Below are 27,170 nucleotides of genomic sequence, written 5' to 3' on the forward strand. Positions count from 1 at the left end.
CACCTGTGAGGGGCAAATGATTAGGGGATTTTTATCCACCAATCACCGTCTGACAAGTGGACCAACCAGGTTCCGCCACGTGTTCTTCACGAAGGCCAACAGGAACCTGCCACGTGTCAATCACAGATACGTCCTCCACGGACCACTTAAGACACGCCACGTGTCCACCCATGCCAAATGGGACAACCGGCCATCAAGGCCCAATTCAGTCTAGAGGCCCGATCAGCCCTAGGTTTACCTTAAACCTAGAGAGTTGCACGCTTCCCAAGGCTATAAATACCCGATTAATCCTCATTAATCAGGAATCGAATAATTAAGAGATCAAGCAGAGAAGAGCAGACTTATTAACAACCGGCTAATCTCGCTAACAACGCAGACTACCAACACTAAGCACTCTCATCTAGAGAGATCTCATTACTTTAATTTCTGTATTGATTACTCCTTAATCGGGTACTAACTTGACCGTTGGAGGCGGAGCTCTCAGGAGTCTCCGTTATTTTGCAGGTACAGGCGTCCGGTTCCAGTCTCGGAATTGTAACTCTCCCGCAGGACATCGGAAAACCCCGAAACAATTCTAATGAAGCAGTTGAGACTGCACATATCTCTTCTGAACAGTACAACAAGATGATGGAGGTGATGAATGCTCAGCAATTGGATCAACACACTTCTTCTAAATCTAAGATTACACAGAATCTTGTGTATTCTAATCACAGTTCAGCTCATATGGCAGGTACTTGTTTACTTTCCTGTTCAAATTCTAAGTGGATTACTGATTCAGGAGCAGCTGATCATATTTGCTGCAATATTAATCTATTTCATTCTTATGAGAAATTCAACAAAACTCCTAATACCATAACTGTTGCTAATGGTAAACATGTGAAAGTTGAAAATATTGGAAATATCAGATTTCAGAATGGCATAGAATTGCAGAATATTCTACATGTGCCAGATTTCACTTTCAATTTGATCAGTACACATAAGTTGTGTAAGGATCTTGATTGTGAAATCAAATTTACTCATGATACTTGTCTTATTCAGGATCTTTCCCAGCACACTACACTTGTTCTTGGTAAACTGGAATCTGGTTTATATGCTGTGAATGGAGATTATACTGTCAATAAGAAGTGTGATAAACTGGTTGCTGATGCTGCACAGTTGAATAACTCTGAGGAAGCTAAGCTTTGGCATCTCAGGCTAGGGCATCTGCCTTTCAATAAGATACATCATGTTCTTAGTCATGTGTCAAGTTGTTCTGGTCGAGACACTATTTGTCAAATCTGTCCTAAGGCTAAGCAAACTAGAATTCCTTTTCCTATGAGTAGCATTAAAACAACTCATAGTTTTGAATTGTTACATATAGATACTTGGGGTCCCTATAGAGTTCCTACACATGATGGTTGTTCTTATTTCTTGACTATAGTTGATGACTTCTCTAGACATACTTGGACTTTTCTTATGAAAGCCAAGTCTGTTGTTGTTTCTGTAATAGAAAACTTTTCTGCAATGGTTAATAATCAGTTTAATGGCTCTATTAAATGCATTAGGTCAGATAATGCAAAGGAACTTTGTGAAGGTCCTATCTTACAGTTTTATAATAGATATGGAATTGTGCATCAGACTAGTTGTACAGACACACCACAACAGAATGGTGTGGTTGAGAGAAAGCACAGGCATTTACTTGAAACTGCCAGGGCCTTGTTTTTCCAGTCTAATGTCCCTATTTCTTTATGGGGGAAATGCTTACTCTGTGCCACACATCTGATTAATAGAATGCCTCTAATTTCTATTGATTTTTGTTCTCCTTATGAGAAGTTTTTTGGAGTTAAACCTAATTTAGGACATCTAAGAGTTTTTGGATGTCTTTGTTATGTTTCCACCATCAAATCTCAGAGAAGTAAATTTGATTCTAGAGCTTCACCATGCATTTTTCTAGGATACCCTCCAAACCAAAAGGCTTACAGAGTCATGAATCTTGAAACAAGGCAATTTGTTATTTCTAGAGATGTCTATTTTCATGAAAAACATTTACCATTTCATTTTCCTGACCACAACAAACCTCAACCTATTTTCTTACCCTTAGCTACCCCAAACACATCAGATTTTTCACCAATTATCCCTGAGCCATTTCTTTTTGATACAGATCCTGAGTCTGCAACCTCTTTCACTCCACCAAATATTCCAAACTCCCCACCTCATTCTCCAATTTCTGTTTCTTCTCCTATTTCTACTTCTCAACCTCTTTATGTCACTTCATCTCCACCTGTAAGACAGTCTCACAGAACTCATAAAACACCCTTTTGGCACAAAGATTATGTTACTGCTAATGCTCATTGGTGTAATATAATTCAGTACAGTGAGATCCCTTCAAGTTTTAAAGTTTTCATTGCTCAGACTGCTGCTATTTCATAACTGTAGACACCCATTTGTGTCTCCCCAAAACCAAACCCAGTGATGAATACCTTTCATGTCGAATCATAATCGAATGAAGCGAAAGTGTGGAAAGTCTAGTGTTGCGGATAGTTTTAATTCTTTTCTCTTCTCTCTGTTTTTGAAAACTTATTTTAAGAAAACAACCAATCCAGTTTGATTGGTCCATGATATGGGTCCAATAATAATGTAGTTGGATGGGGTTTGAAAAGAACTTTCCAACGATATATTATAAGCCCAATTCCGATGAATATCGAGGAAGTTATGGCCCAAATACTAAACTGGGCCCGATTTGGTTTTTATATGCGGCCCAATGATCTAGAGGAGGGCCTATTATTAATTATCATTCCTAAAGCTATTAGAATTGATTATAGTCTTTTAGAATACTCTAGGAGGTTCTTTTAAATCCTAATGGAGTTAGGATTGATAATTATGTTTTAAAGAGTTTGAAATTGAATAAAACTACTCCTTTTAAGAATCCTTGTTTTGTACGAAGTGGAATATATTCAGATTTTATTTTCGTGCCTCATAATATTTATCCAAATTTTATATGGTCAGATAGATCTTGAAATTATCTTTCCAATGATATATTATAATATTAAATCCGAATTATAACGAAAAAGATATGAATGAGACATGAAACTTTATCCAAAACTGACACCCTTCCACTATTTCGGTCATATATTTTTATCTACAAAATATTTTAATCTGATTCTAATTGTGTTAGAAAGTAGACTTTAAGAGATTTCCAACGACATATTATATGCCTTATTTGGACTTCCGGATCAAAAGATATGATAAAAACAAAAACGCGTTAAAAACAGGCTTGGCGCCTGACTCCAGGCATTGGCGCCTGGAACCAGGCCTGGCGCCTGGCTCCAGCCATTGACGCCTGGTGCTAGCCATTGGCGCCTGGCGCCAATGGCCAATTCCTGGCGCCAACCTCGTTTTGCGTGTGCCAGACTCTGTTTTGATAATTTATCTTTTTGGCTGATTTTCTCTATAAATAACGTCGTAAAAACTCCGTTTTCATTCACCAACTCTCATCAAGATTTTCTTGATTATTCTCTCTCTCTCTCTCTCTTTTTCTAAACTAGTCTTTTCTCAAATACAAAATTCCGCATTCACAAGATCTAGAAACACCTAGCCATATTCGAAGTTGCCTTCGCTCTAGACGTGAAAGGTTTAATTTCTGAGGGTTTGGTCCCAAATCTCTATTTCAATTATTTAATTTAATTTTTTTTATTATTATTTTCCTTGAAGTTACTAACGTGTGTATTTTGTTATTAGAAAGAGGTACGAGGCATCAAAGTAAGTGCTTTAATGGTTTTTATTGATGTTATGATGTAGAAATCATGTTTATATTGTTCTTATGATATTCCTAGTATCATGTCTAGGGTAATTTTAATATTAAATATGATTGTTATGATGTTTCCTATGTTCTTCCTAATATTTATGATTGTTAGTATCATGTTAGGGTTAAAGATTTGATTTTTATTGCTTAGTGACATGCTAGGGTTTGTTATTAATCTTGTTAGTATCATGCCTAGGATCTTGCTATTATTATGCTTTAATATTAACATGAACATGATTATGATTATAATTATTATAATTTATGATAATGATGATTATGAATATTATTATTATTATTATTATTATTATTATTTTGATGATGATTATTTTATTTATGATGATTATTATTATGACTATAATTTTATTATTCATGATTTATTATTTATTATGTTGCTTGATATTTATTTTTATTGCTTGATCACGCCTTTTATGCATGTTTAAAGGGAATTGGTACTTGTAATCACGCTTAATAAGATAATTAATAATCTTGTTAGGGTTAATGTGATTATAATTTCAAGTGATCGCCAATAATAGATTTATTTGTGCATTTAATATTCAACCAACATAGATTAAACAGGTTTAGGGTTAATTCTATTGATTGCATATTAATTAAAAAGTGCACATGAATACGATCAGAATAAAGTAGAGGCCTATTATTAGAGCAGGTTCAATCTCTTTTAGGTTGGATTTGTACCTTCATCCCCGAACCCTTATTTGGTTCTAGACCTTATGGAGTTGACGATCTCTTGGATCGTTAAGGGGTGTAACCTTCACCCTGTGAACGGTTTACAAGTTCCTAAAACTTGTTGGCGACTCTTTTGCTCTATCTTCTTCCCTTTTGGACGCCACCGTATTTTAGTGTATGATCACAGTGGGGTTCAAGCTAGTGGGATTAAAGCTTGAAATTATTCCCTACAAGAACCATCTAGTTATTTTGAGGCATCTCAACATCAGGGTTGGGTTGAGGCTATGCAGAAAGAATTGGATGCTTTGGAAAGAAATGGGACATGGAAACTTTGTTCTCTTCCAAAAGGGAAGAAAGATATAGGGTGTAAGTGGGTTTTTAAGGTGAAACTCAAATCAGATGGGACAGTAGAAAGACTCAAAGCAAGGTTGGTAGCCAAGGGTTACACTCAGGTTTTTGGCATTGATTTTGATGAGACTTTCTCACCTGTGGTTAAGATGGCTACAGTCAGATGTCTTTTGTCTCTTGCTGCACATAAAGGCTGGTCTTTGTACCAATTAGACATCAACAATGCTTTTCTTCATGGTAATTTGCATGAAGAAATTTACATGAAGGTGCCTGAGGGCATGCTTAATCCTCATAATCTTGTTTGCAAGTTAGAGAAATCTATCTATGGCCTTAAACAAGCTTCAAGGCAATGGTATGCAAGGCTCACTCTTGAGTTACAGTCTAAAGGGTTCAAGCAGTCCTTGAATGATTATTCTATGTTTCTCCAACATACTGATGCTGATCTTATCATCATTATTGTCTATGTTGATGATATTATTATTACTGGTAGTAATGATGCTGTTATTTTGGAGTTAAAGCATCATCTAAATTCTGTCTTCAGCATTAAGGATTTGGGTACACTTCACTATTTCTTGGGGATTGAAGTTCTTCATATACCTCAAGGGATAATTATGACTCAAAGGAAGTTCTCTACAGAGTTGTTACAGGAGTCAGGCTTTGATGTTTCCAAAGTAGCAAAAACTCCTCTGCCTCAGAAATTGAAGTTGGCAGCAGGAGATGGGGATTTTTGTTCTGATCCTTTTCTATATAGACAGTTGGTGGGCAAGCTCAATTTCCTGACTCACACAAGACCTGATCTTGCTTTTGTTGTACAGTCTCTAAGTCAATTTATGCAGCAGCCTAGAGTACAGCATATGGAAGATTTACAACATGTTCTTAGATATGTTGCCTACACTTTGGGTCAAGGAATTTTGCTCAGGGCTACAGAACAGCTCACTTTACAAGCATATTCAGATTCTGATTGGGGTGCTTGCCCTGATACTAGGAGATCTGTGACTGGTTACATCATGATGCTTGGAAATTCTCCCATTTCCTAGAAATCTAAGAAGCAGAGCACCACTTCTAAGTCTAGCTCAGAATCTGAATACAGAGCCATGGCGGCTGCTTCTGGTGAAATTGCTTGGTTGGTCAGATTGCTTACTGAGCTAGGAGTACTTCATTTGCAGCCTGTAAAATTGGGTTGTGATATTCAGTCTGCAATTTGTATTGGGAAGAATCCTGTGATGCATGAACGTACTAAACATATAGAAATCGATTGTCAATCCACTCGAGAGGAAGTCTTGGAAGGTCTTATTGAGCTCACTTATCTCCCTTCTGCAGAGCAGCTTGCAGACATTTTTACCAAGGCATTTCCTGTTCATCAGCATTCATATTTGACTTCCAAGCTTGGTCTGGTTTATTCAACCACCTCAAGCTTGCGGGGGGGTATTGAAGATGAGGAGTATGATCAATTATTTCCACCCTGAGCTGTGTGTGCCATCTCATCAAGTTAGTTTATAACTAACTCTTTCTGGAAGTTTCTGCTGTAACAAACTCAGGCACGAGTTTGTTGTGAGTGCTGACCTCATTTCTTTTTGTAATAGACTAGTACTATATATGTTTGTTCTCTGAGATCATGCTTTTGTAATGCTGATAATATTCTTCTTTCTGATTTTTCCCTTAATACATTTTCTCTCATATTTCTCTCTCTAAACTTCTTGTTCAACAAGTTTTCTGCATATTTCTTCAAATTTCATCATAAACTTACCGATTTTTACTGAACTTCAATTAATTTTACCGTATTATTTTTAAAGCGACAATAACACCCCTTTAATCTTCAAGTTTTCCATTATACCCTTAAAACCCCAAATAAGTGAATCGAGTTCTTAGAGAAAGTCAGAAAGAAGTATAGAGGTCAAAGGAGAGAGATATGGAAGAAAGTGGAGTGAATCCAACTTCTCCAGGGGTCTCCCCTGTTCAACTCAACGATTGCCTCGAAGATCTTCTCAAATTCATCCTTCAATCTTCCATTAATGGCACCCTTGGTTTTAACCTTGGCTTATCTCCTGACTTTTGTTCAGGACTTCTTAATCATGATGATCACAATGCTGAACATGTTAATCATCCTTTCCCCTCTTCTAATGGTAAGCTGTTTCCAAATTTTCATTTACGGGTTAATAATTGTTATCGACTTTTGCAAACAACTACCTTTTCTTGTCGGGTTTTGGGCCCAGAATACTCGCATCATTTTGACTTTTTACACTATTTATCCTTAATTCAACTCAATTACTATAGAATTATATAAGATTGTTGTTTCATTGCTAAAAATTAATTGGGTTAATGCAGATTTTTCAGAGGGGGTTCCATCACACCCTTTATACAAGAAATTTGCTTCTGCTTTGCAACAATGTATCATTTCTGGGTCATTCTTTTCAAGTAGTGAAAATGTGCCAGAATTATTATTTGAGGATGAATCATTGCAAGATATGAAAATTCAATGGAATGAGTTGATTTCTCAAAAAGGGTCTGAATTATTACATGTAAGTTTCTTAATTGAAGTGATGTATTTAGGATTAGTAATTGTTAAGGTATTTTTTTTTTTTTTTTTTTTTTTTTTTTGATGAAAATATAATTTCTGCAGATGTTGAACAGCATCAAATTTGAACTTCATGTTCAGGAGCCTTATTTTTCGCAATTGAAAGGTATAATTGGATCAGAAAAATGTACATTCTCTATTGCTGCCTTGTTATATATGAAGTGGTTATGTAGTTATGATGGTTTTGAACTTTTGATGATGTTGCAGATGGCATGAAAACAGTTGAAGGAAGGTGTGCAGTTGGAAACTATAATCGGTATACTTCATTGCCCTTGTTGGTTTTTATTGTGTGATTGAATGTTTCGAAAGTATTTCGTATTCTAATCCTCTAGGGTGCTGGAAATGATATAGTTTCTGTTATACGAAGTGTTAAACAATGCTGATAAAGAGACTTGGGAAGCTTTATCTAGTTACGAAAACTAATCACTCATAATGATATCTGATTCCACTTCATGTTAGGATTTCAATCATACTGATGTTTTGTATTTTGGTGTATTTGCCTTCTTGCCTGTATAGAATTCAATCAGGAGATTTGGTTTTCTTCAACAAGTGCTTGATGCTTGAGGTTCAGGTATTGATGTACTATTGACGTCGTTATATTTTATTTGTGTGATCAAATTGTGTATTGAGCCCTGACATGTGAGTACTTCCAGGATGTCCGCCATTATTCTTCGTTCTTGGAGATGTTGGAAGCAGAAACTTTGAAGGTTGTACTTCCAGGGGTACTGACGTTTGAAGAAGGTAATACTTTGGAACTTGTATGTTACTTATTCACAACTGCTACAAGTTTATTCTACGTGTATAGACAGCTAGATATAGCAGGACATGGGATATAAACCAGTCTAGGGAAAGAAACTACTTTGTATCAGAAAGTATTAGAATTTTTATTGAGCTTTCCATATCCAAGTGAAAACTACTGTGAAGTTCCTGATGTTTATACGGTGTATTTACTATTTAGCGGCAAAAAGATATTTTTTTTTAGTTGATCCCAATCTGTTTGCCTGCAGCCTAGAGTGGATAAGGATTTATTTGTGATCATGTGAGAACTGGACTGGACTGGACTGGACTGGACTGGTGGCCTGGCCTGGCTACTGCAGTACTGCTGCCTACTGATTACAAAGAATAACTAGGTTTTTATGTAGACAATGGGGAAAAAAAAAAATTAACTTGGCGCAACATAATTAATGTATTATTTTGGTGGATGCGGTTGATAAACCTTGGGGTTACTCTGTAACAACTCAATATTGGTGGCAATGTGGCATATATTTAGCATCTCTATGTATGTGAGGCTGTGAACAGAAAGCTTTTTTTTCCATGTATTTCTTTTACATTCAACATAAAAGGGGAATTGATTTTTTGATCGATCATAACAGTGTATCTTCCTATGATATCTCCAAAAATTCAATTTGCATTTGGCATTTGGCATTTATGGAATTGGGGCATTTCCATTCTTGCAACAGAAATTCTTACAATCTTATATTCTTAGAGGATATAAATGTTATGTTGTAGAGAACATTTCTAGTATGGGATATTATACCTTGGTAGGAAGTATAATTAGTTTGGAAGGAGTACCAGAGTCGTAATATAGAATCTTAGGTCTTTACGTAGTGTTCCATTAGCTTTTGGCGGGCTTAAGATTGTTTTGTGACATTATGCACTATGATAAAAGTGGAGTAAGGAACTTCCCCACCTTGGGAGCGACTAGTTTCACTGCTGAGGTTGTGACAAATCTAATATCATTTAATATACATGCTATGAGTATTTACTGATTGTTAGCCATTCTGTTTGTAGGTGTAAAAATTTACAGAAATTTCTACACCGAGGAAAAGGAGCAGTCAAATGGCGTCCTTGCAATAAGTGTTGACAGACCAGCTTCTCAGCCTTATGCTGTCTTATCTGATGTTATTATGGCAAGTTTTTTTCCTTCCTATCAGCCTCAATTTTTTGTTACTCCTGAAAAATACTACCCTCCCTGGCTCCCTAAAAGTTTGATTTAATTAAAAGTCTTCTAAAAAGGAAGTAATGTGCAATAGATGGATAGAATAATGCATTATTAATTTCAGAAGGTTGTTTTTTGTAGTATCTTAGATAGCAAAGTTAATTTCCCGATAGCTTTAGTATTATAGAGTAAAATTACAAATCGGATCAAGCTATGCCTCAGGTTTTTGCGTGTAGTTTGTGACTAAGAATAGTTGCATACAGTTGGAGTCTAATAGTATATCATCAGTATCATTTAGATTATTGTTTTTCAAGCATAATTGACACGGATATTGCCTTATTTTTAGAGTGTTTTATTAGATGAATTGAGAACTGGATTCTTCGTTTTCACTTTTAAGAATTTCCTTAAATTTTAAACTATACACTGAGCTAATAAATTGATATATTTTGTTGAATAAAAACAATTTGGTAAACCTTAGCACATAAATATTGGTTGTTGATATGAAATAACCTGTTCGTTTATTTCTGCCTTCTCATGTTAGTACCTTTTTTTTAAAAAAAAAAAAAAAAAAAAAATCATGTAAATACTAAATAGTACTATGTTGTAGGTCTTGTAGCATAGTGATTTAGTGACGTATTACTATGTTGAAACTTTTTTTCTTACAAAGATTTGTTCCACTCCCCTTAACTGTTTTTTATCCCCTGATCAGGGCCTTGGTCATAAGGGCATACAGAGCCTTTTAGGACTTAAGCAAACTGTTGGGACAATTTCAGATGCACTTCCACCTCCAAGATCAACTCTCCTCTCATCTTTTGCATTGCCGCATAAATCAAATGTATGGATAGTTAATTATGGTTTTTCTCTTATGTTCACCCATTTACATGTACTGTCTTATTAGGTTTCAACTTGTAGTGATTTTCGCCTTCACATGGCCAGAGACTTGTTTTGGAGATGGATTATATAGATGATAGTGATGTCATCATAGTGATGCTGTATATAGGTTTTGTACATAGATCAAAAGGTTTTTTACTTTTTCAATAGCATTATTTCTCCCTTTTTAGAGAAAGGCTTTATATCTGATACATCAAAGTATCTGAAAGATATTTTATGATAAAAATAGTTTGACCATCCAACAGTTACTTTCTGTTAAGCCAGAAACTTTGACTGTATGTTAACAAAAAGGACCTCCTGAATTTTGATCACACTATAATATCAGTATGTGTTTCTGGGGTTTAATTTATCCATCAAGTATATATATTTGTAAATCTTAAATATGCCTTTATATTTTGATCATTGCTGCATATTAATCGATTTCTTGGTTAACTCGAGATTAAAGGTTGTGCCTTGACTGAAGGTGCCAGAGCATTGACTAAGCATGTCAATAGATGCAGCAGCAATTATTGGGGTAAAGTAGAAGGAAATGGTGAGTATAATTTGCATGTGACTTTTGTCTACCTTTCAATTATCTTATATAGAAGTTTGGTTCAGGATAATGGTTGGAATGTTGGATGTTCTGGTTCGTCCTTATATCTAGCCTGTATACTTGATTCTCTGACTTATTTTTTTATCAGTACGAGACTAAAACTCGGTCCACAATTTGCTTCCATGTTGCTTTAAATGGACAATTTGGTTATATTTAGTTCAATTATGTGCCAGGCTGAAGGTTGCATTCTAGAGTTTTGTTAACCTGAAGATTGCTCACTTTCTGAATCTGCCTCAAACAAGCAGTCCATAATTTTGAATTCTTCTTTTACTTTCAGATTTCAATAAGAACCAGCTTGCCAATGAGGTCATAACACGTATCATAGGTCATTGTCAATGGTTGAATGTGCATATTGTCCAACCACATGGTGCTGTTTTTGAAATACGAAATTCTCAAGGTTATGGTGCCCGGTGGTCTGCAGATGGTACCAAGGTAATGCTTTATAGTTTCATGCATTTGCTTATATACAATTGCAGCTGGATTGTGAAATGAGCCAAATTATGGTTATCCATTTCAAAATTATGTCAATCAACTTGTCATCACATAATCCTCATACGTCTTAAACTTTTTGGAAATTCTCGAAGAATATATATATTAGACTACTAAAGGTTACACCAACATTATACTTCCCGGACAAAATTTAGTGTTCTGCCTCTATTGACTTTATATTTCCCTACCTGGTTACATGAGAAAAGTCCACACCACAACCCAAAGGTGGCAAATGCCACATTCCACAATCTACCTGTGGAGTACACTGATTACGCTCTAGATTTGCAATGCAAAGCCATAAAATTTGTAAACCTTTATCCCTTTCTCTGTAAACCTTCATTGAAAGAATGGCAATCTGATTTTTGCTGCAAAAATCCTAATATAATTTTGACATTTCATCACAGCCCACGGTTTTTTGTTAATCGATCTCTAATCAGCTTTGAATGGTTAATGATTGCACTGAAATTTCTGTGTCAATTGTACAGGAATTTTATACTTGTCTCATCTTTGTGATGATACTTTGTTTTGACTCTGAATTCCTTGTTTGTAATCAGTTCATAGGCTTTTTGGAACCATACATGGTTAATGGACATTTGAAGAAATGGAGGCACTAATTCGTTTGTGAGAAATGCGCTATATATCCGCTCCCAATTAATACTTCAAATTACAGATTGTAAACTTATACTGCATCTGTTTGATACTGTGATGTGCTGAGACTGATATCTCTTCGTACAATAAAATTACTCTCGAAAACCTGCTGTCTGACTTGCTATGTCATGAATTTTCTCTTGCTTGATTTGTTTCTTAGCATTGTAATTGTGCTAATTCCATACAATGTTTTGAGCTGCGACGTTCATAGGTGCATCATGAGATTGATATTAACGGAATTATAAAACATCTGCAGGGCTGCATTCTGTAGTGAACTAGTCATGATAAGGTTTTCAAGTATTTCAAGTTCATACTTGTGACTTTACTCCGTATGTGTTTATGGTCTTGTTTGGTAAAGTCGATAATCTGTATTAGGTATAGTAGTATTTGCACACACTAGCATATTTAGCTATAGTAAGCTTGAGACTTGGATCCCTCCAAGGGTGATGGGGCGGGTACAATACTTATTCGCCCCGGCGGATCTCTACTTAAACTTGATCCACTTACATCCCTAGAGGGCTAGAGTAGAAAGTTGTCCTCCTCACTATTATCTAACTGTTGCTTCTATATGGACAATACACCCCACTTCACTTCAAACTTGCTAATTGAGTTTACATAAATGAACAGGCCTTGCAAACATAAACACTATCATGTTGTTTCTATCACATCTCTATCAAAATCATAATCATAGGTCTAAACTTGTACTGTAATTCCTAGTAAGTCCAACTTGTAATTCCTTGCAATAGTATTAAAACCTAAAAGGGATAATTATTACTCTCTCAGATCAATAATAATCTACAATTTTGACTTTTTTCACTATTGACATAATAACTTTAATTTGACTATGATTTTTTACTAACGTATACTACAAAATATTTATCATTTAAAATTTTTTAAATAGATGTTGATATAAATTTTCATAACATCAACTTTTATATATATATATATATATATATATATATATATATATATATATATATATATATATATATATATATATATATATTTTGTTATTAATGGTTAAATATTTATATTTAAGGTCAAAATAGAGCGTTGGTAAGTGTGTTAAGTTTAACCGTGTCAATTATTATGAAACAAGGGAAGTTGAAATAAAATTTATACCCATATAAGGTGATCTTCAACTTAAAGTGTTCTTCTAAAAGATTAAATTGACTTTTATATCAATTGCTTTATAGACGGTCAAGACAAGTGTCAATTTGGGTATTTGAGTCGGCTTAGATAAGGTAAGGTAAGGTCAAGTTAGTTATATTTTTAAAAAAATTGAGTTATGCTAAATTATTACGTCCATATAAATTGGAATCTGAATTCGGTATTGTTCGCGTCGGTTTCAATTCGAGTCGATTTTAACACCTTTATGTGGAGTGTCAAAATCTGGCCCAACATAACCTTAACATTGGTAAATAATGGGCATATTTAGCAACATCGTTTGAGTAATTTTTAGGTAACTTTTATTGGTTTGACTAAGGGCATGTTCACATTTACTTAATTTCATTTCAGTTCAGTTTAGCTCCAATCAGTTCAGTTTAGCTCCAATCAGTTTTGTTCAGTTTAGTTCAGCTCCAAATTTACCTCACTCATAAAATATTAATTTCAGCTCAGTTCAGTTCAACTCCAATCAGTTCTGTTCAGTTTAGTTCAGCTCCAATCAGTTCAGCTCAATTCAATAAATATGAACAAACCCTAAGTCAAATCACTACTTAGAATAATAAAAATGAGCGTTTGACACGAAAATCAAAAAATTTAAAATATTTCGTTAGGTTTTTGACGGCAGGTGGTAAAAAAACAATTTTTAATTTTTTTGGTGGTAAAATAAAACTTTTGAAATTTTTGGTAGTAAAAAACAATTTTGTGATTTTTTTTTTTTTTGTGGTAAAAGTAAAAAAAATCCTAATTTTTATATGTTAACAACTAGTTTACAGCTATTTACAAAACACTCATATTTTAATTATCATAAATAATGATATTTTGATCATCTATCTTCAGTGTTAACAGTAATACTTGCACAGTTAACTACTACTTCTTTCATTATATATTAGGTTCAACTTTGAGGTATTACATGTGAGACATAATTTTTTTTAAAGTTGCAACTGATATGTAACATGAGAAAGTAGTACAACTAACGGCAATTTCTATGGCTATTTTGCCGAATGCACCCAACGTTAAAGGTATAGTTGTTGTCAAACTAATCACATCCATGTCTACCCATAGGCACGTCGATTAAAAGAACTATATGATAATAATGACATTACAAATAAAGTTACTTTACGTTACATTTTTCATACAATCTTTGGTTATTTTGGAATTTTCCAATAATACTCGTACGAAGTACTTGGTAGTTGGTATCATTAGATATATGGTACAAATATTATAGAGGAACACCTTTAATTTAGGGTTACTTCGAGTAGTTTTCCCATGCAACATAAAAATGAAGACAAGTTAGCGTAGAAGAGAAAGGAAAAAGGGGTTGGGCAAGACTTATAAAGGGTCCTATTTATTACAATGATAGCAATTTCATTATCGATCATCATCTTTGTTAGTACTTCTTGTCTATGTTTGAGATTGAAAATGATGGAGAGTTTGCAATTGAAATTCAATTCATGTCTCATTTATTTAGTATTTACCATCCAATATTACCAATTTATCACATACTAATTAATACGAGTAATACTTTGATAATTGAGTTATATGTTAAAGGACCAACTCAAACCAAAAAGGTTAAATTGATGGTTGAAGGCATGAAGCCCATGATCTGTTTTGACTGTTTATATACACTATCACGCCCCTTCACGCAAGAACTTGTTGGACGTGAAGTGTGGTTGCAGTATGACTCCTCCTTATACTTAGGGCCTGTTCTCATTGACTAAACTCAGCTGAATTGAACTGAACTGAACTGAACTGGATATTTTATAAGAGAAGGAAATTAGGAGTTGAACTGAACTGAATTTCAACGTATGAGAACAGACCCTAAAGCTTAAATTCCACTTTGAAAGGAGGGGGTGAAAGGAGGTAGTTGGTGGCTTATGTGATGGTCGGATAATCCAACAACTGAAAAACCAAGAGTTTTCTTTAACTAAAGAAGTTACATCAAAAATATTATCTCCTCTATTTCATTGTTAAAATCCGATGATTCAAAATACACATTCGAAACTAGAACTCGTGGTAGAGATTTGAACATGTACAAATATTACAAACCAAGAAAAGGTTAAGAAAGATCTTCACTTTGTTTTTCTATTTGAATTGTAAAGAGTACAATGAGATGATTAAGAAATGAGTAGGAAATGATACTAGATTGTCATTTTCTTATTATGACATTAAAAGGATCATAAGAATTACCAAAAGTACACATCCCACTTGATAAATGACTAGAGTGAAAATATGTGTTATTGGTAGTGGAGACATGTTATATCATGCCACACACAAATATTTTGTGTTTTTCTGCTTAACTTATATATTTGAGACATGGCATGTGATTATCTAGAAAGTATAATGTTTTTATATATTTTGTAATCATATTAATAGGAGTTATGCTCAAATGAAGCATAATATAATTGCTTCTTTCTTTTGACATGTTGGCAATTAATCAATTATTTAATTAAAATGTTAAATAATAATTCTATTGATATGATTTACTCAAATAGTTTTTATATGTACACCTTGTATTATCCCTTTTCATTTAGCTAGCTAAGTTGGGGTCTAATTTGGTCGGTTTTCTTGATTTGCCTACATGATGAATAACAGTGTTTATCCTGTTTCAAGCCCAATAGATATCTGTAATTAGTACAAGTTGTACTTTAATTGGTGTAATTTGCTTAAATTTTTAAAATCAGGGAACCTATATTAACAAGTGTTGTTGTGTTTTATGACTTGAATCTACAACAACCAGCAACTATTTAAGCTAGAACAACCCCTTACTCAATGCTCGTTACACTTTATTATTAATCAATTCGAAAACTTAATTTTGTAATACATGGGGTTACAAAAATTAGGTGTATTACTCCATATGACCATATTATTGTAATCGTTTACTAGATCAAAACTCCATTTTGTTATGACCTTAATGTGGTGCTTCTTCAACTCCTCACCCATCCACAGTTCAATGGTTATATGCAATTGGCACAAAAATATATCCAAAGTTCATTACGGAGTAAATATTACTCTAATTTATTAGGTATTGTACTCGTTTACTAGATCAAAACTAAAAATCTTGTACTATGTCTCTTAATTTTTCTGTAAGAAGAAATATATATTATAAGTACGATTTTATAGGATTTTAAAAATTTTATTTTTTTTAATAGAATTTATGAGTACAGTCCATTGAAGATATTATTAGTCAAGTTTGTGCATTGGAGTTTTAAGAACCATAAATAATAAACAGAAAGTTTTATATGTGGCTAGCCACATGGTATGTCCACTTCTCATAATCACATATAAGGCAATTGATTAAGTAATAGGGGATAACGGTGGTAAGCAAATGAGGTTACCTTAAGTTATTTAAGTTACTTAAATTAGAAAAAGGGATTACTTTCTTATATATGTGGAATTATTCTTTCATTTTTTACAACAAAAAATAGAGGTTACTCGAATGAACAAATGAGGATACTTAATTCTAAATTACTTGATTTTACTCGTATAACGAATTGAATTTGGGTTACTTTTATGGACAACATGGAGTTACTCTTATGAAATGATGAGGTTACTCATACATATAAATGAAGATTAATCTTATAAACCAATGTGGCTACACCATACAAGACTTAGGGCATGTTCACATTTACTGAACTGAAATGATTGGAGCTGAACTGAACTGATTGGAGCTGAACTGAACTAAGCTGAAATGAATATTTTATAAGAGAGGAAAATTAAGAGCTGAACTGAATTGAATTGAACTGAACTGATTGAAGCTGAACTGAACTGAACTGATTGGAGTTGAACTGAACTGATTGGAGTTGAACTGAACTGAAATTAAGTAAATGTGAAAAACCCTTACCCAATTATAAATGATGAGTAGAATTCATGATAACAAAGAATTTAATTATTATAACTTTTTAAACAAACATGATTAAAAAGAATCTTTAAAAAAGTATATCCAAACAACTAGTGTTCTTCTCAATGTTAACTCAAGTCAAAAAACTTTCATTAATAATTGTAACAATAAATATGAATGATTAAAAAGATTCCATATACGGAGTAATAAAATTATAAAATCTCTCAAATTAAAGGTATTTATACCAAATGATTAATTAGATTGTAACAACCTTAACTATTCATAATAGGGTAACAAGCAGGGGCGGATCTAGGGGGGGTTCAAGGGGTTCATTGAACCCACATATTTTTTGGAAAAAAATTATAAGTTTTAATTAGGTTTAAAACAAATTTTGGTGAGAATAATTATCACACGAGTAAGTTTGGCGCATTGGTAATTCTATGGAGAATAGAGCAGCGCGCTCCTTTAGTACCTTAGGTCTTGGGTTCGACTCCTACTGCCCCCCTTTTTTGTACTTTTTTAATAAGTCATATTTCAGAAATCAAACATCAGACATTTTTCCCCAAATTTCCAAACACCAAAACCCTAACTTTAAAAAACTCCTTACATAAAGATCGGCACGCCGACACCGCACACTGAGACACCGACGGCCGACCGGGCTACCGGCGAGGCGGCGACCACCTCACGGAGATACGGACGAGTGGACTGTGGACGACTGGACGAGGGACGACTCACAGACGAGTTTTGATTTCGAGTTCTTCTCTTCTACAATTGTGACTTTGTGAGTCCTCTTAATCTCTTATTCCTCATTTCCTCTACTCCTATTAAATCTTAATCTTGGTTTGCTTCATTGCTTGTTTTATTTTTTAAATTGGTTTATGGTTTTGATATATTGTTGAATTCTTGAATTGTTGAGAAATTGAATTGTAGAAAGTTAGAAGTTAGAAACTTAAAATTATAAATTTTTATTTGTTCTGTTAATTGAAATTTGATAATTAGAAAAAGTTTATATTGTCAAATTTGTGTTTATTGGGGACTTGTGAGTTTTTTTTTTTTTGAAAGGGAAGTGCTCAGCGAGCACAATTAGAATTAATCAGCTGAAATCAACAGCAGCCAAGGCAGCAAGGCCTTGTTTATTGGGGACTTGTGATTTTAATTGATAATTAATTGTGTATTTTGTGTATTATTGTAGATTGTAGAGCTTTTGTTACCATGAGTTTAGAGTCTTTTTGGAAACGTGTCGGGAAGTCACAAAAGTCCTCTACTTGTTCTTCACCTAGTTCAAGGAATCCTCCAATAGAAGAAGATGTTGTAACTCCTATTGATGATGCGGATATTGAGTCTCCTAAATTCATTTGCGGCATTTGATAAGCAAAAGTTGATGAGACTTGCCGAGTTATATCCCGAAGAGTTTCCAACTAATGACATGACAATGACTGCTCTTCGTCATGAACTTGGTTTCTATATTAATGACATGCGTACAGATGCAAGGTTTGGAGACTTGAAGGGTATAAATGAGCTTTCTATGATGCTTGTTGAAACAAATAAGCATACTTCTTACAAATTAGTTTACTTGTTGATAAGACTAGCATTGATCCTTCCGGTGGCGACTGCAAGCGTGGAACGAGTGTTTTCATCAATGACTTATGTAAAAAATAAGTTGCGGAATAGTATGGGTGATCAACTATTGAATGATAGTTTAGTTACTTATCTTGAGAGAGACTTATTTGCAAGAGTTAGTGATGATGATGTATTAGCACGCTTTCAAAGTATGAAAATTCGAAGAATGCTTTTGTAGTTTTTTTTTTTTTTTTTAGTGTGTAATCCATCCATTTGTAATAAAAATTTGAATATTTATGTATTGAATTTTTAATCAATATATGATCATCGTTTTTTTTTTAAGATTTCGAACCCACGATTCGGAATTCCTGGATACGCCACTGGTAACAAGAAGCTTGAAGTTGAGTATCTAAGTTACGCTAATTAATGATAAATCAATGGCAATATTTATAATTAATAATCTATATCTATATCTATACTTCTATACTTAAGTATTTAAAAACACAAACCATCATCTTTAATTATAATGCCACATGAAAATTTCATTTTTCATCAATGACACATGTCACCTCATTTGATTTTTCTTTTTTAATCCCCTTTCTCATAAAAAAAAAATTTATTCAATACATGTATAAATGTTGTTTGGTTCACTTTCCCCCAACTTAATTTCTTCTACAATTAAATTTAATTTCTACCTCTTCTTCTCCTTTATATATTATTCATTTTTCAATATACATATATTAAAATATAAGTATTTACATTGTATACCTATAAACAACCCGTGCATTGCACGGACCAAAAGGCTAATTAAAATTAGAAATCGTTCACACCATCTTAGATAAGCATTATTATCACAACATGACATTAATTGGTTGAATAATTTGCCAATCTTGACATTATTAAGTTCTGTTTTCTTAAAGGTAATGAGTAAATAGTACGATGTAATGTAATGTTTGGTGCAATTGTTTGCTGTAAATTACTCCATTATCCGGAGTCTAATCTAATGAAATTAGTAAGTCATCATTTAATTGATATAATAATTTTAGCAAATTCTTCTACAAATCTTAGTTATAAATATGAAGTATATATTACAACAATTCACTACAATACATAATACGGAGTAAAATTATAAATTAATAACATTCAATTCAATAACTAGCTGTATACTTCAAGATAATATACTCCCTAGTCCCTCCCACCTCATCAAAAATGCACCATTTGACTTTTCATGGTACAAGTCTCCAATAACACGATTTAAAGTGTAAATATTCCCAATTTCGTACACATACAAATTCCTTTAAAAAATTACGGACTACATACACTGAAACGAATCTAATAAGATTTCATATAACTATATTATTTCTTATAAATTAATGAAAATTTGTGATCGAATATAATAATAAAGTTTGTAAGTTTTTAAGGGGACAATGGGAGTAGTAAATTCATGCATATATACCATGCACTTTTTATAGGAAAACACATGCATATATACTTTTTAACGTACAAATTGTTACCCATGCAGTCTGAATTTAACTTGAATAGAAAAAAAAAAAGAAAAAAAAAATCCATGCAACTAGGATAATGCTGTTAAATCATACATTAATAGGAAAAAAAATATATCATCATATACTATAAATTTAGGCCTTTTCAAAACCAATGATTCTTTATTTAGAAACTTTTCTTCACATATTAAGGGCATAAGCTAAGATTGCTAAGATGCCTCATAGTGACTCTCTTCTACCCAAAAGAAGTACATCATTTCCACTACAACTTCCTGGAAAATGGTTGATGAACAACCAAACCATTAAAAAGCCCTTGAAAAGCTATGGAGAGTCAAGTAGTTATGTACCGCGATCTACTAGTAGTTCATGTGTAGGATGGGTCTTAACACTACTCCATGAGTGTTCAAAAACAATGTCACAAAAAAACCCTAGTAAGAGCCAACAACTTCTATGGGTGTTAAATGAGGTTGCTTCCGCGTATGGAGATTGTGATCAAAGATTAGCATATTACTTCTTACAAGCCCTTTTTGCCAAAGCCAACAACTCGGGACTTCAACTCTATAACACCCTAAAAATCGTTGAAGAAAAAAACTATTGCTTTGATACATATGTTAAGCTTATGTTGAAGTTCCAAGAAGTGAGTCCATGGACAACTTTTGGTCATGTTGCTTCAAATGGTGCAATATTGGAAGCCTTAGATGGTGAGAGTAATTTGCATATAATCGACTTAAGCAACACCCTTTGCACTCAATGGCCTATGTTGCTTGAGGCTTTAGCCACAAGAAATGATGAAACTCCACATCTAAGGCTTACACTAGTTGTATCTACAAGCTTAGAAACAATCATAATCAAGGAGATTACCAAAAAGATGGAGAAGTTTGCTAGGTTAATGGGTGTTCCCTTCAACTTTCATGTGATTGGTGGATTGGATCACCTTGAAGAGATCAAAAAAGAAGATTTTAGTTTACAAGATGATGAGGCGGTTGTTGTGAACTGTATTCAAGCTTTGCAAAGAGTTCGAGTGGAGAAAAGAACAGATGTAATTGACATGATTCGATCCATCAAGCCTCGTGTTGTGACTATTGTAGAGGAAGAAGTTGATCTTACATCCACAAGAAGTGACTTTGGTAAGTGCTTTGAAGAGTGCTTAAGATTCCATAGGCTATACTTTGAGATGCTAGAAGAAAGCTTTCATCCAATTAGCAATGAAAGGCTCAAGCTAGAGAGAAATAGGTCAAGAAATATAGTTAACTCCCTAGCTTGTGATGATGGTGAAATCGAAGAAGAATATTGGAGGCCAGATAAAGCAAGCCAATGGACTAAGAGGCTCAAAGAGGCACTTTGCCCCTTTCACTTCAACGACGAAATTCTAAGTGATGTTCAAGCATTGTTAAGACGATATAACACTAGTTGGAGTCTAGCTTTGCCACAACAAGAACATGAAGTAGGAATTCACTTAAAATGGAGAGATGAAACGGTTGTTTGGGCTTCGGCTTGGAAGCCTATTGCTCCATCACCTCAAAATCCATCCTAGGGCTTTGGTTGGCATACTTCTACAACCATTTCTCTCTATTTATGCTACTTCAATTCAATTATTACTGTGTCTCATTGTTTGAAGGTGATTTATAATTAGTTATTGCCTTTATTTCTTTGGATTGAACTAGTTTATTTGTTTCTTCTTTTCTCTATTACATTATATATTCAAGTCTAGCTATATATCATCAAACATGAATATTATATAAGAACATTCATGTACTATTACACACATGATCCCAAAATATGTCATGTATATCACATATAATAATGTATATATATCTAGCTAAATTCAATTATTTTCTTCTTGAGTTTATGATGAACAAATTAAAGTTACATTGTTAATCAGATCATACTAATAGAAAACATGAGATCTTTTTTTTTTTTTTGGCCATCACTTACATTTGTGTGTTTTTGTAAACCATCTATATGTTTTGGCTGCTTTGTGTTTTAGCTTTTATTGTTTGAAGGTATTTATTTGCACCTTTTCATAGAAACACAAACCATGAGATCGATGGAATATTTATTTATCCATTAACTACTTAACTTTATATGCCAAAGATTTTATGTCGGCAAAAGAATAACTAACATTGTAACAAGATATTAAATGTTTTGATTTCACTTGACATACATTTATATTTGATCATGCTTCAATCATGTAATAAATTTGTAAAACATATAATAGCAGTATATATTAAAACGATATTTCTTTGTTATTATCTTTTAGATTTTGAGTATTCAATAACTATCAGAGTAGCGGATAGTTGTCAATTATTAGATGTTATAAGTTAGTTGTTACAATAGTAATTGGTAATGAGCGTTCTCAGCAAAAAGAATATTTATTGAAATTCTAAAGGAGAAACTAATTCTAATACTCGTAATTCAATCTGTGTGTCATTCGCTAATAATAATTCAAACCTTTCGGTTATTTTTTAATAATCCAATTCTATAGAAAGTAAAAGTTGTCAAATTTGTTTAATAATTTACTTAGCTTCAAATTGATCAAACACTAATTGCTAACTTTTTTTACAGAGGTGAAAATCCAATTACTTGATTAAGCTGTCACCCAAAAAAAATAAAAATAAAGAGTGAAGCTCACAACAATCATTGAACCTTGAACCACTTGTACATATTCTCCAGCATATGACCATTGAACTACCTATGGAAATTCTAAATAATAATGCTAGCTTATTTGTTATATCTTAAATTGATATGAGACTCTATTAATTTTTGGGCCCTGTGCAGTTGCTCACCCTGCACACCCTAAGGGTCGGGCCTGATACTACCTTGCCGAACACAACACTCCTATTATTTTATTTGTGTTGTGCTTCTTAACCTAATCAAAACGTCAAATACTATTTTCTATATAAATTAATTACTACCGCAAAACAAGACTTTAACAACCTTTGGCGTTTTCTTTATTTGAGGGGGAGGGCCGGGTAGGGTTTGTATTTACGAAAGCTTTAGAAAAGATCATGAAAGAAATAGGGAATAGAATGGTTTAGTTAGATTCATCAAAATATGAAATTAAAGCTATAGTGAAGCAAACAAGCCAACTCATCAAGCTCAAAATTTTACGTGCTCAAGTACTTATGGTCGAGTTTGACGTACAATGTCTAATCTAGATACTAGATAGAGGCTATATATTTGATTATACTTGGGTTATTCATTTGGAATTTTCTTGCATGAATCTATAAGTCTATTCAGTTAGTTGCAAAAGGTGCAAAAAGGGGAAAAACTAAACACATTATTTGTAAAAAAAATGCTTCATTTTGTTCTACTAAAATACTTGTTGCATAGCCTACATTATCCGTGCTAATTATCGGTAATCTAGTCATTTGCATAGCCTACATGAAACGTAATAGCATAAGTGCATAACCCATTAGGCAATTAGTATTGTAGGATATTATGGACTGCTTTATGGTCATTCTAAACTTAAGTAATCTTTGTCGCTACCCGTGTGGATATTGTAACATCTTCTACCAAACGTCCTAGTTAGATTAATACTTCCTCTATTTTCTTAGTGTCAGAACAGCTTAACTGTTATATTTGTCAGTGTATAACTTTGACTAATAATATCTAGTGAAAGTATGTCAAGTATTTTTTTTTTTTTTTAGGGAAGAAAGTATGTCAAGCTTAGATGATGGTTAAACCGTTTTTTATGTTCAAATTTTCCATTTGAAAAGTTTTGAATGATTATTTATGGTATTAGAACTTAGAAGGTATCAGTAGGGGTATAAGTAATTCGATTTGGATTTTTTTTGAATTCGGATTGGATCAGTTTGGAAAAATTAAAAAATATGGATCCACTACTTTAAGCCCATTTTTTTTCAATGTATCCAACCACTATCCCCTTTCATATATAAACTTTTTTAAAAAAAACCTAATTCTCAATTCTCCATTCTCAATATCTTACTCGCTCACAAAGAATGTAGTTAACAAGAAATGATTGTAGGAATTCTAGGTAAAGTTCGGGTTTTAGTTTGAATGTTGCAAAAGAAGGGAAAAAATTTCGTTTTGGATTGGATTCTAATTTGAAAAATCGAATTAATTCGGTTTGGTTGGATTGGATTGAATCTTAAATCGGTTTGGATTCGGATTGAGATTTCCAAAACCGAATTATTTCTTTGGATTCGATTTTGGCTATAATCCAAACCGCAAACCGAACTTTATTTCACCCCTAGATATCATTACTCCATTTCATTATTTTTCCAACTGTAATTGCCAAGGCTTTACCTAAGCCAATCTATTGTTGTGGAATTTATATTTGAATTTGAGAGAACTTATTTTCAAGTAGCAAAACTTTTTTTTTAAACCTCTGAATTTATTTTGTAGTTCGCATGATATAAGTCAGAGAAAAAAATAAAATAAATAAATATATAGACCTTTAACTAAACAAGTCCTAACTAGCTATTTTAGAAGAAGAAAAAAAAAAGTCCTAACAACAACAAAGAGTATGGAATTAAGGATGGGAGGATGGCCAATGACTTGTTTTTATCATTCCAAATTGAATCTACCTTACTTCAACTATAGTCAATCATTTTCATCCTAAATATTTATCCACATTTTTATATGGTCTAGGTGCAATCAAATCAACTTCGAGACTCAATTGAATAGTCAATTATATATTTATATATGTCTATTCAATTTTATAAGGTCAATCACATTCTTCTTTTGTTTTTTACCGAAACATTTAAAATTTTGTACGACTCACACAAAATCTTCTTACTGCCTTTTATGCTTTGTACGTAAGGAAAAATATAGTTATGTGACATCTTGTTATATTCATCTCAATTTATACACTTTTAAAATAATATTTTTATAATTTTCACTAATGTGTAATTAAAGATATAAATGATATAAAATATGCATTGACAAACATAAACCCCAAACACTGCGGAGTAAAATAAAAAAATGAAAAATTACAAAATTTAGAGTGCATAGGAGAAACTCAATAGATTGAGAGTTTGAGACCAAAATGTAAGTATAGCTCAAGAGTTAAAGCTCAAAAGGCCCAAGAAGCCCAAAAACCGAAAAGCCCAAAAAAAAGAAAGTTCAGAGTTTTATTAACCCTTTTCCATCCCCTCAATTAGGGTTTTAGATACTCGACTGCGGAACTTCGGCATTTCCCTATTCTCTGCCTTCCAATCATGGTACTCTTTCTCTCTTTTTCTCTCTCCTAAAATCTTCAATTCAATTGCTTTGTTTCTTGATTCAATGGTATTACTGCAATTTAATCTGTATTTATCATGTATTTTATTTTTGCCAAATTTTCTGCTGTAATTTTAATCTTCAACTTGCTGTTAGGTTTTGATTTTGATTTTGATTTTTGCTATTTTTGAAACTTTTAATTTGTTGAAATAGCTGTTCAGAATCAAGCAGATTTATAGTTTAATTTTACAAAATGCTATGTTATACTAAATATGATTAATTTGATATTCATCTTTTTTAGATGGTGATTCTGTTGATATTGAGATTATAGCTTTTGAATTTTTTTTATAGTTGATATGATAGTTCTAATTTCTGATTTAAGTACACAAAATATTTCTAGGTTATTTCAAAAGTGTGATTTTTGCTGGGTTTATTTGGGGTTTTTCTTGTTAATATCTTCTAATCATATTAGTGGTTGTTGAGAAATTGGTAATTAGTATTGTAATCAGATGAATTCTGTAAAAAAAAATGTGAATTTATGTATTGGGTTATTGATTTTGTTGGAATAAGTATTGATAAGGTCTAATTTTGTGTTTATGATGAAATGCAGCCGAAGCAAATTCATGAGATAAAGGATTTCCTTCTGAATGCCAGAAGGAAAGATGCGCGATCTGTGAAGATCAAGAGAAGCAAGGATGTTGTTAAGTTCAAGGTCCGTTGCTCCAAGTATCTTTACACTCTTTGTGTCTTCGACTCCGAGAAGGCTGACAAGCTCAAGCAGTCTCTTCCCCCTGGTTAGTGCCTTGTCGATTTTCCTCGTCCTCTATATACTCGTCTCTGCATCTTAGATTGTTTTTTGGCTGTGTATTTGTATGTATTTCATTCGATGATTTGCAAGTAATGGCTATATGAAGATAAGATTTGTTTGATCTTTCTAAATCATTGTGATTCAATTCCTTTTAGAATACACATTCTTTGTTGCATATAGTCTTGAGAGGTAGACTGTTGTATCATCAATTTGATGCTTGTTACAATTTAATTCGTTGGCAATTTCTCCTTTCGATTCTAAAGAGTGGACAATAGAGAGGTATGAAGGAAAGCGGTATGCCCTAGTATTAGATGGCGACAAATTCTGTAGCCTTTGAGTGATACCAATCCGTCATAAAGTAGAATTGTAGGCTATGTCTGATTTTTTGTTCGTCACCTAATTAAGTCACTAATACTCCTTACGTTGTGTGTACGTTAGTTTAGAATCTTCCTTGTAGAAAGTTGGAACTTTTATACAGGATGAGGCGATAGGCTGAATGGATAAACTTTTGTTTAAAGTACACTGTTGCTTTAGGTGAATTTTGTGATCAAGGCTATGGGAGACGAACAAACCTTTCTTTTTTCTTTTAATGGATTCTGTGTATGTAAGTTATCTGGGTTTTTTTTTGCTTATTTTCCTCATCCGTTGTGCAGGTTTGAGTGTCCAAGATCTTTAAACGAGAGGAGTTGCTGTTTTCACATAGTAACTGTTAGACAATTAAAACCAGCTGTTTTTGTTTTATCAAGTTTTGCTATTAGTGGAATGTTTTGTAATCCCTTTTGAACAAGCTGCTTGAGAGAGATGATTTTGGCCCCTAAACTTTATTGTATTGACCTTGCAATATATCAACACATGCTTCTGGTTTAATGAATTTATTGCTTTTGATTGTGAAAATGGTGTATCGACCAGTTCTGGTAAAGCCTCCTTGGCTTATATAATGTCATTTTGCATTACATTTTCTGTTCGCAGTCTACGACTGACTGGTTAATTCTTTGAAATGCGATTGGTTGCTGCTATTGATCTTGGGACTGCACAGAACTGCTTAGGTTTTTGCATAGTGAATTAAGATTTCTTCGTATGAGAATGATTGGATTAACCTCTGGGATTTCAAAATCTGGAAAATTTCAGTATTGACCTAGTAAATCTTTTTTTATTAATGCTCTT

At 33.2% G+C, this 27,170-nt stretch overlaps 3 protein-coding genes across 7 annotated transcripts; all 3 read left to right on the forward strand.

Annotated features, from left to right (window-relative positions):
• Positions 1 to 6,429: 6,429 nt before the first annotated feature.
• Positions 6,430 to 12,064, forward strand: LOC110738770. Of its 3 annotated transcripts, XM_021919198.1 has the most exons (11): positions 6,431 to 6,936; positions 7,139 to 7,332; positions 7,434 to 7,494; positions 7,596 to 7,644; positions 7,905 to 7,959; positions 8,042 to 8,129; positions 9,180 to 9,298; positions 10,037 to 10,162; positions 10,657 to 10,750; positions 11,088 to 11,242; positions 11,854 to 12,064. In XM_021919198.1, exons 1-11 carry the CDS (start codon positions 6,723 to 6,725, stop codon positions 11,911 to 11,913), a joined length of 1,215 nt encoding a protein of 404 aa, XP_021774890.1. In that variant the 5' UTR covers positions 6,431 to 6,722; the 3' UTR covers positions 11,914 to 12,064. The 3 variants fall into 3 exon arrangements, 1 of the variants encoding a protein (XP_021774890.1); XR_002514659.1 differs by lacking the exon at positions 11,854 to 12,064 and having other exon boundaries at positions 6,430 to 6,936; positions 10,682 to 10,750; positions 11,088 to 11,220; XR_002514660.1 differs by lacking the exon at positions 11,854 to 12,064 and having other exon boundaries at positions 10,664 to 10,750; positions 11,088 to 11,165.
• A 7,762-nt stretch (positions 12,065 to 19,826) lies between these two features.
• LOC110738544 (protein SHORT-ROOT-like) lies at positions 19,827 to 21,552 on the forward strand. Its single transcript, XM_021918944.1, has one exon. The coding sequence runs from the start codon at positions 20,229 to 20,231 to the stop codon at positions 21,546 to 21,548; it is 1,320 nt and encodes a 439-aa protein (XP_021774636.1). The 5' UTR covers positions 19,827 to 20,228; the 3' UTR covers positions 21,549 to 21,552.
• Positions 21,553 to 25,109: 3,557 nt separating this feature from the next.
• On the forward strand, positions 25,110 to 26,900 carry LOC110738771 (60S ribosomal protein L38-like). Of its 3 annotated transcripts, none has more exons than XM_021919200.1 (3): positions 25,110 to 25,200; positions 25,809 to 25,992; positions 26,660 to 26,900. In XM_021919200.1, exons 1-3 carry the CDS (start codon positions 25,198 to 25,200, stop codon positions 26,680 to 26,682), a joined length of 210 nt encoding a protein of 69 aa, XP_021774892.1. In that variant the 5' UTR covers positions 25,110 to 25,197; the 3' UTR covers positions 26,683 to 26,900. The 3 variants fall into 3 exon arrangements, with proteins under 3 accessions (XP_021774892.1, XP_021774894.1, XP_021774891.1); XM_021919202.1 differs by lacking the exon at positions 25,110 to 25,200 and adding an exon at positions 25,246 to 25,267; XM_021919199.1 differs by lacking the exon at positions 25,110 to 25,200 and having other exon boundaries at positions 25,803 to 25,992.
• Positions 26,901 to 27,170: the final 270 nt, after the last annotated feature.

The sequence above is a fragment of the Chenopodium quinoa genome, unplaced genomic scaffold (genome assembly GCF_001683475.1).
Source record: "Chenopodium quinoa cultivar QQ74 unplaced genomic scaffold, ASM168347v1, whole genome shotgun sequence".
In the NCBI taxonomy this organism is placed as follows: domain Eukaryota; kingdom Viridiplantae; phylum Streptophyta; class Magnoliopsida; order Caryophyllales; family Amaranthaceae; genus Chenopodium; species Chenopodium quinoa.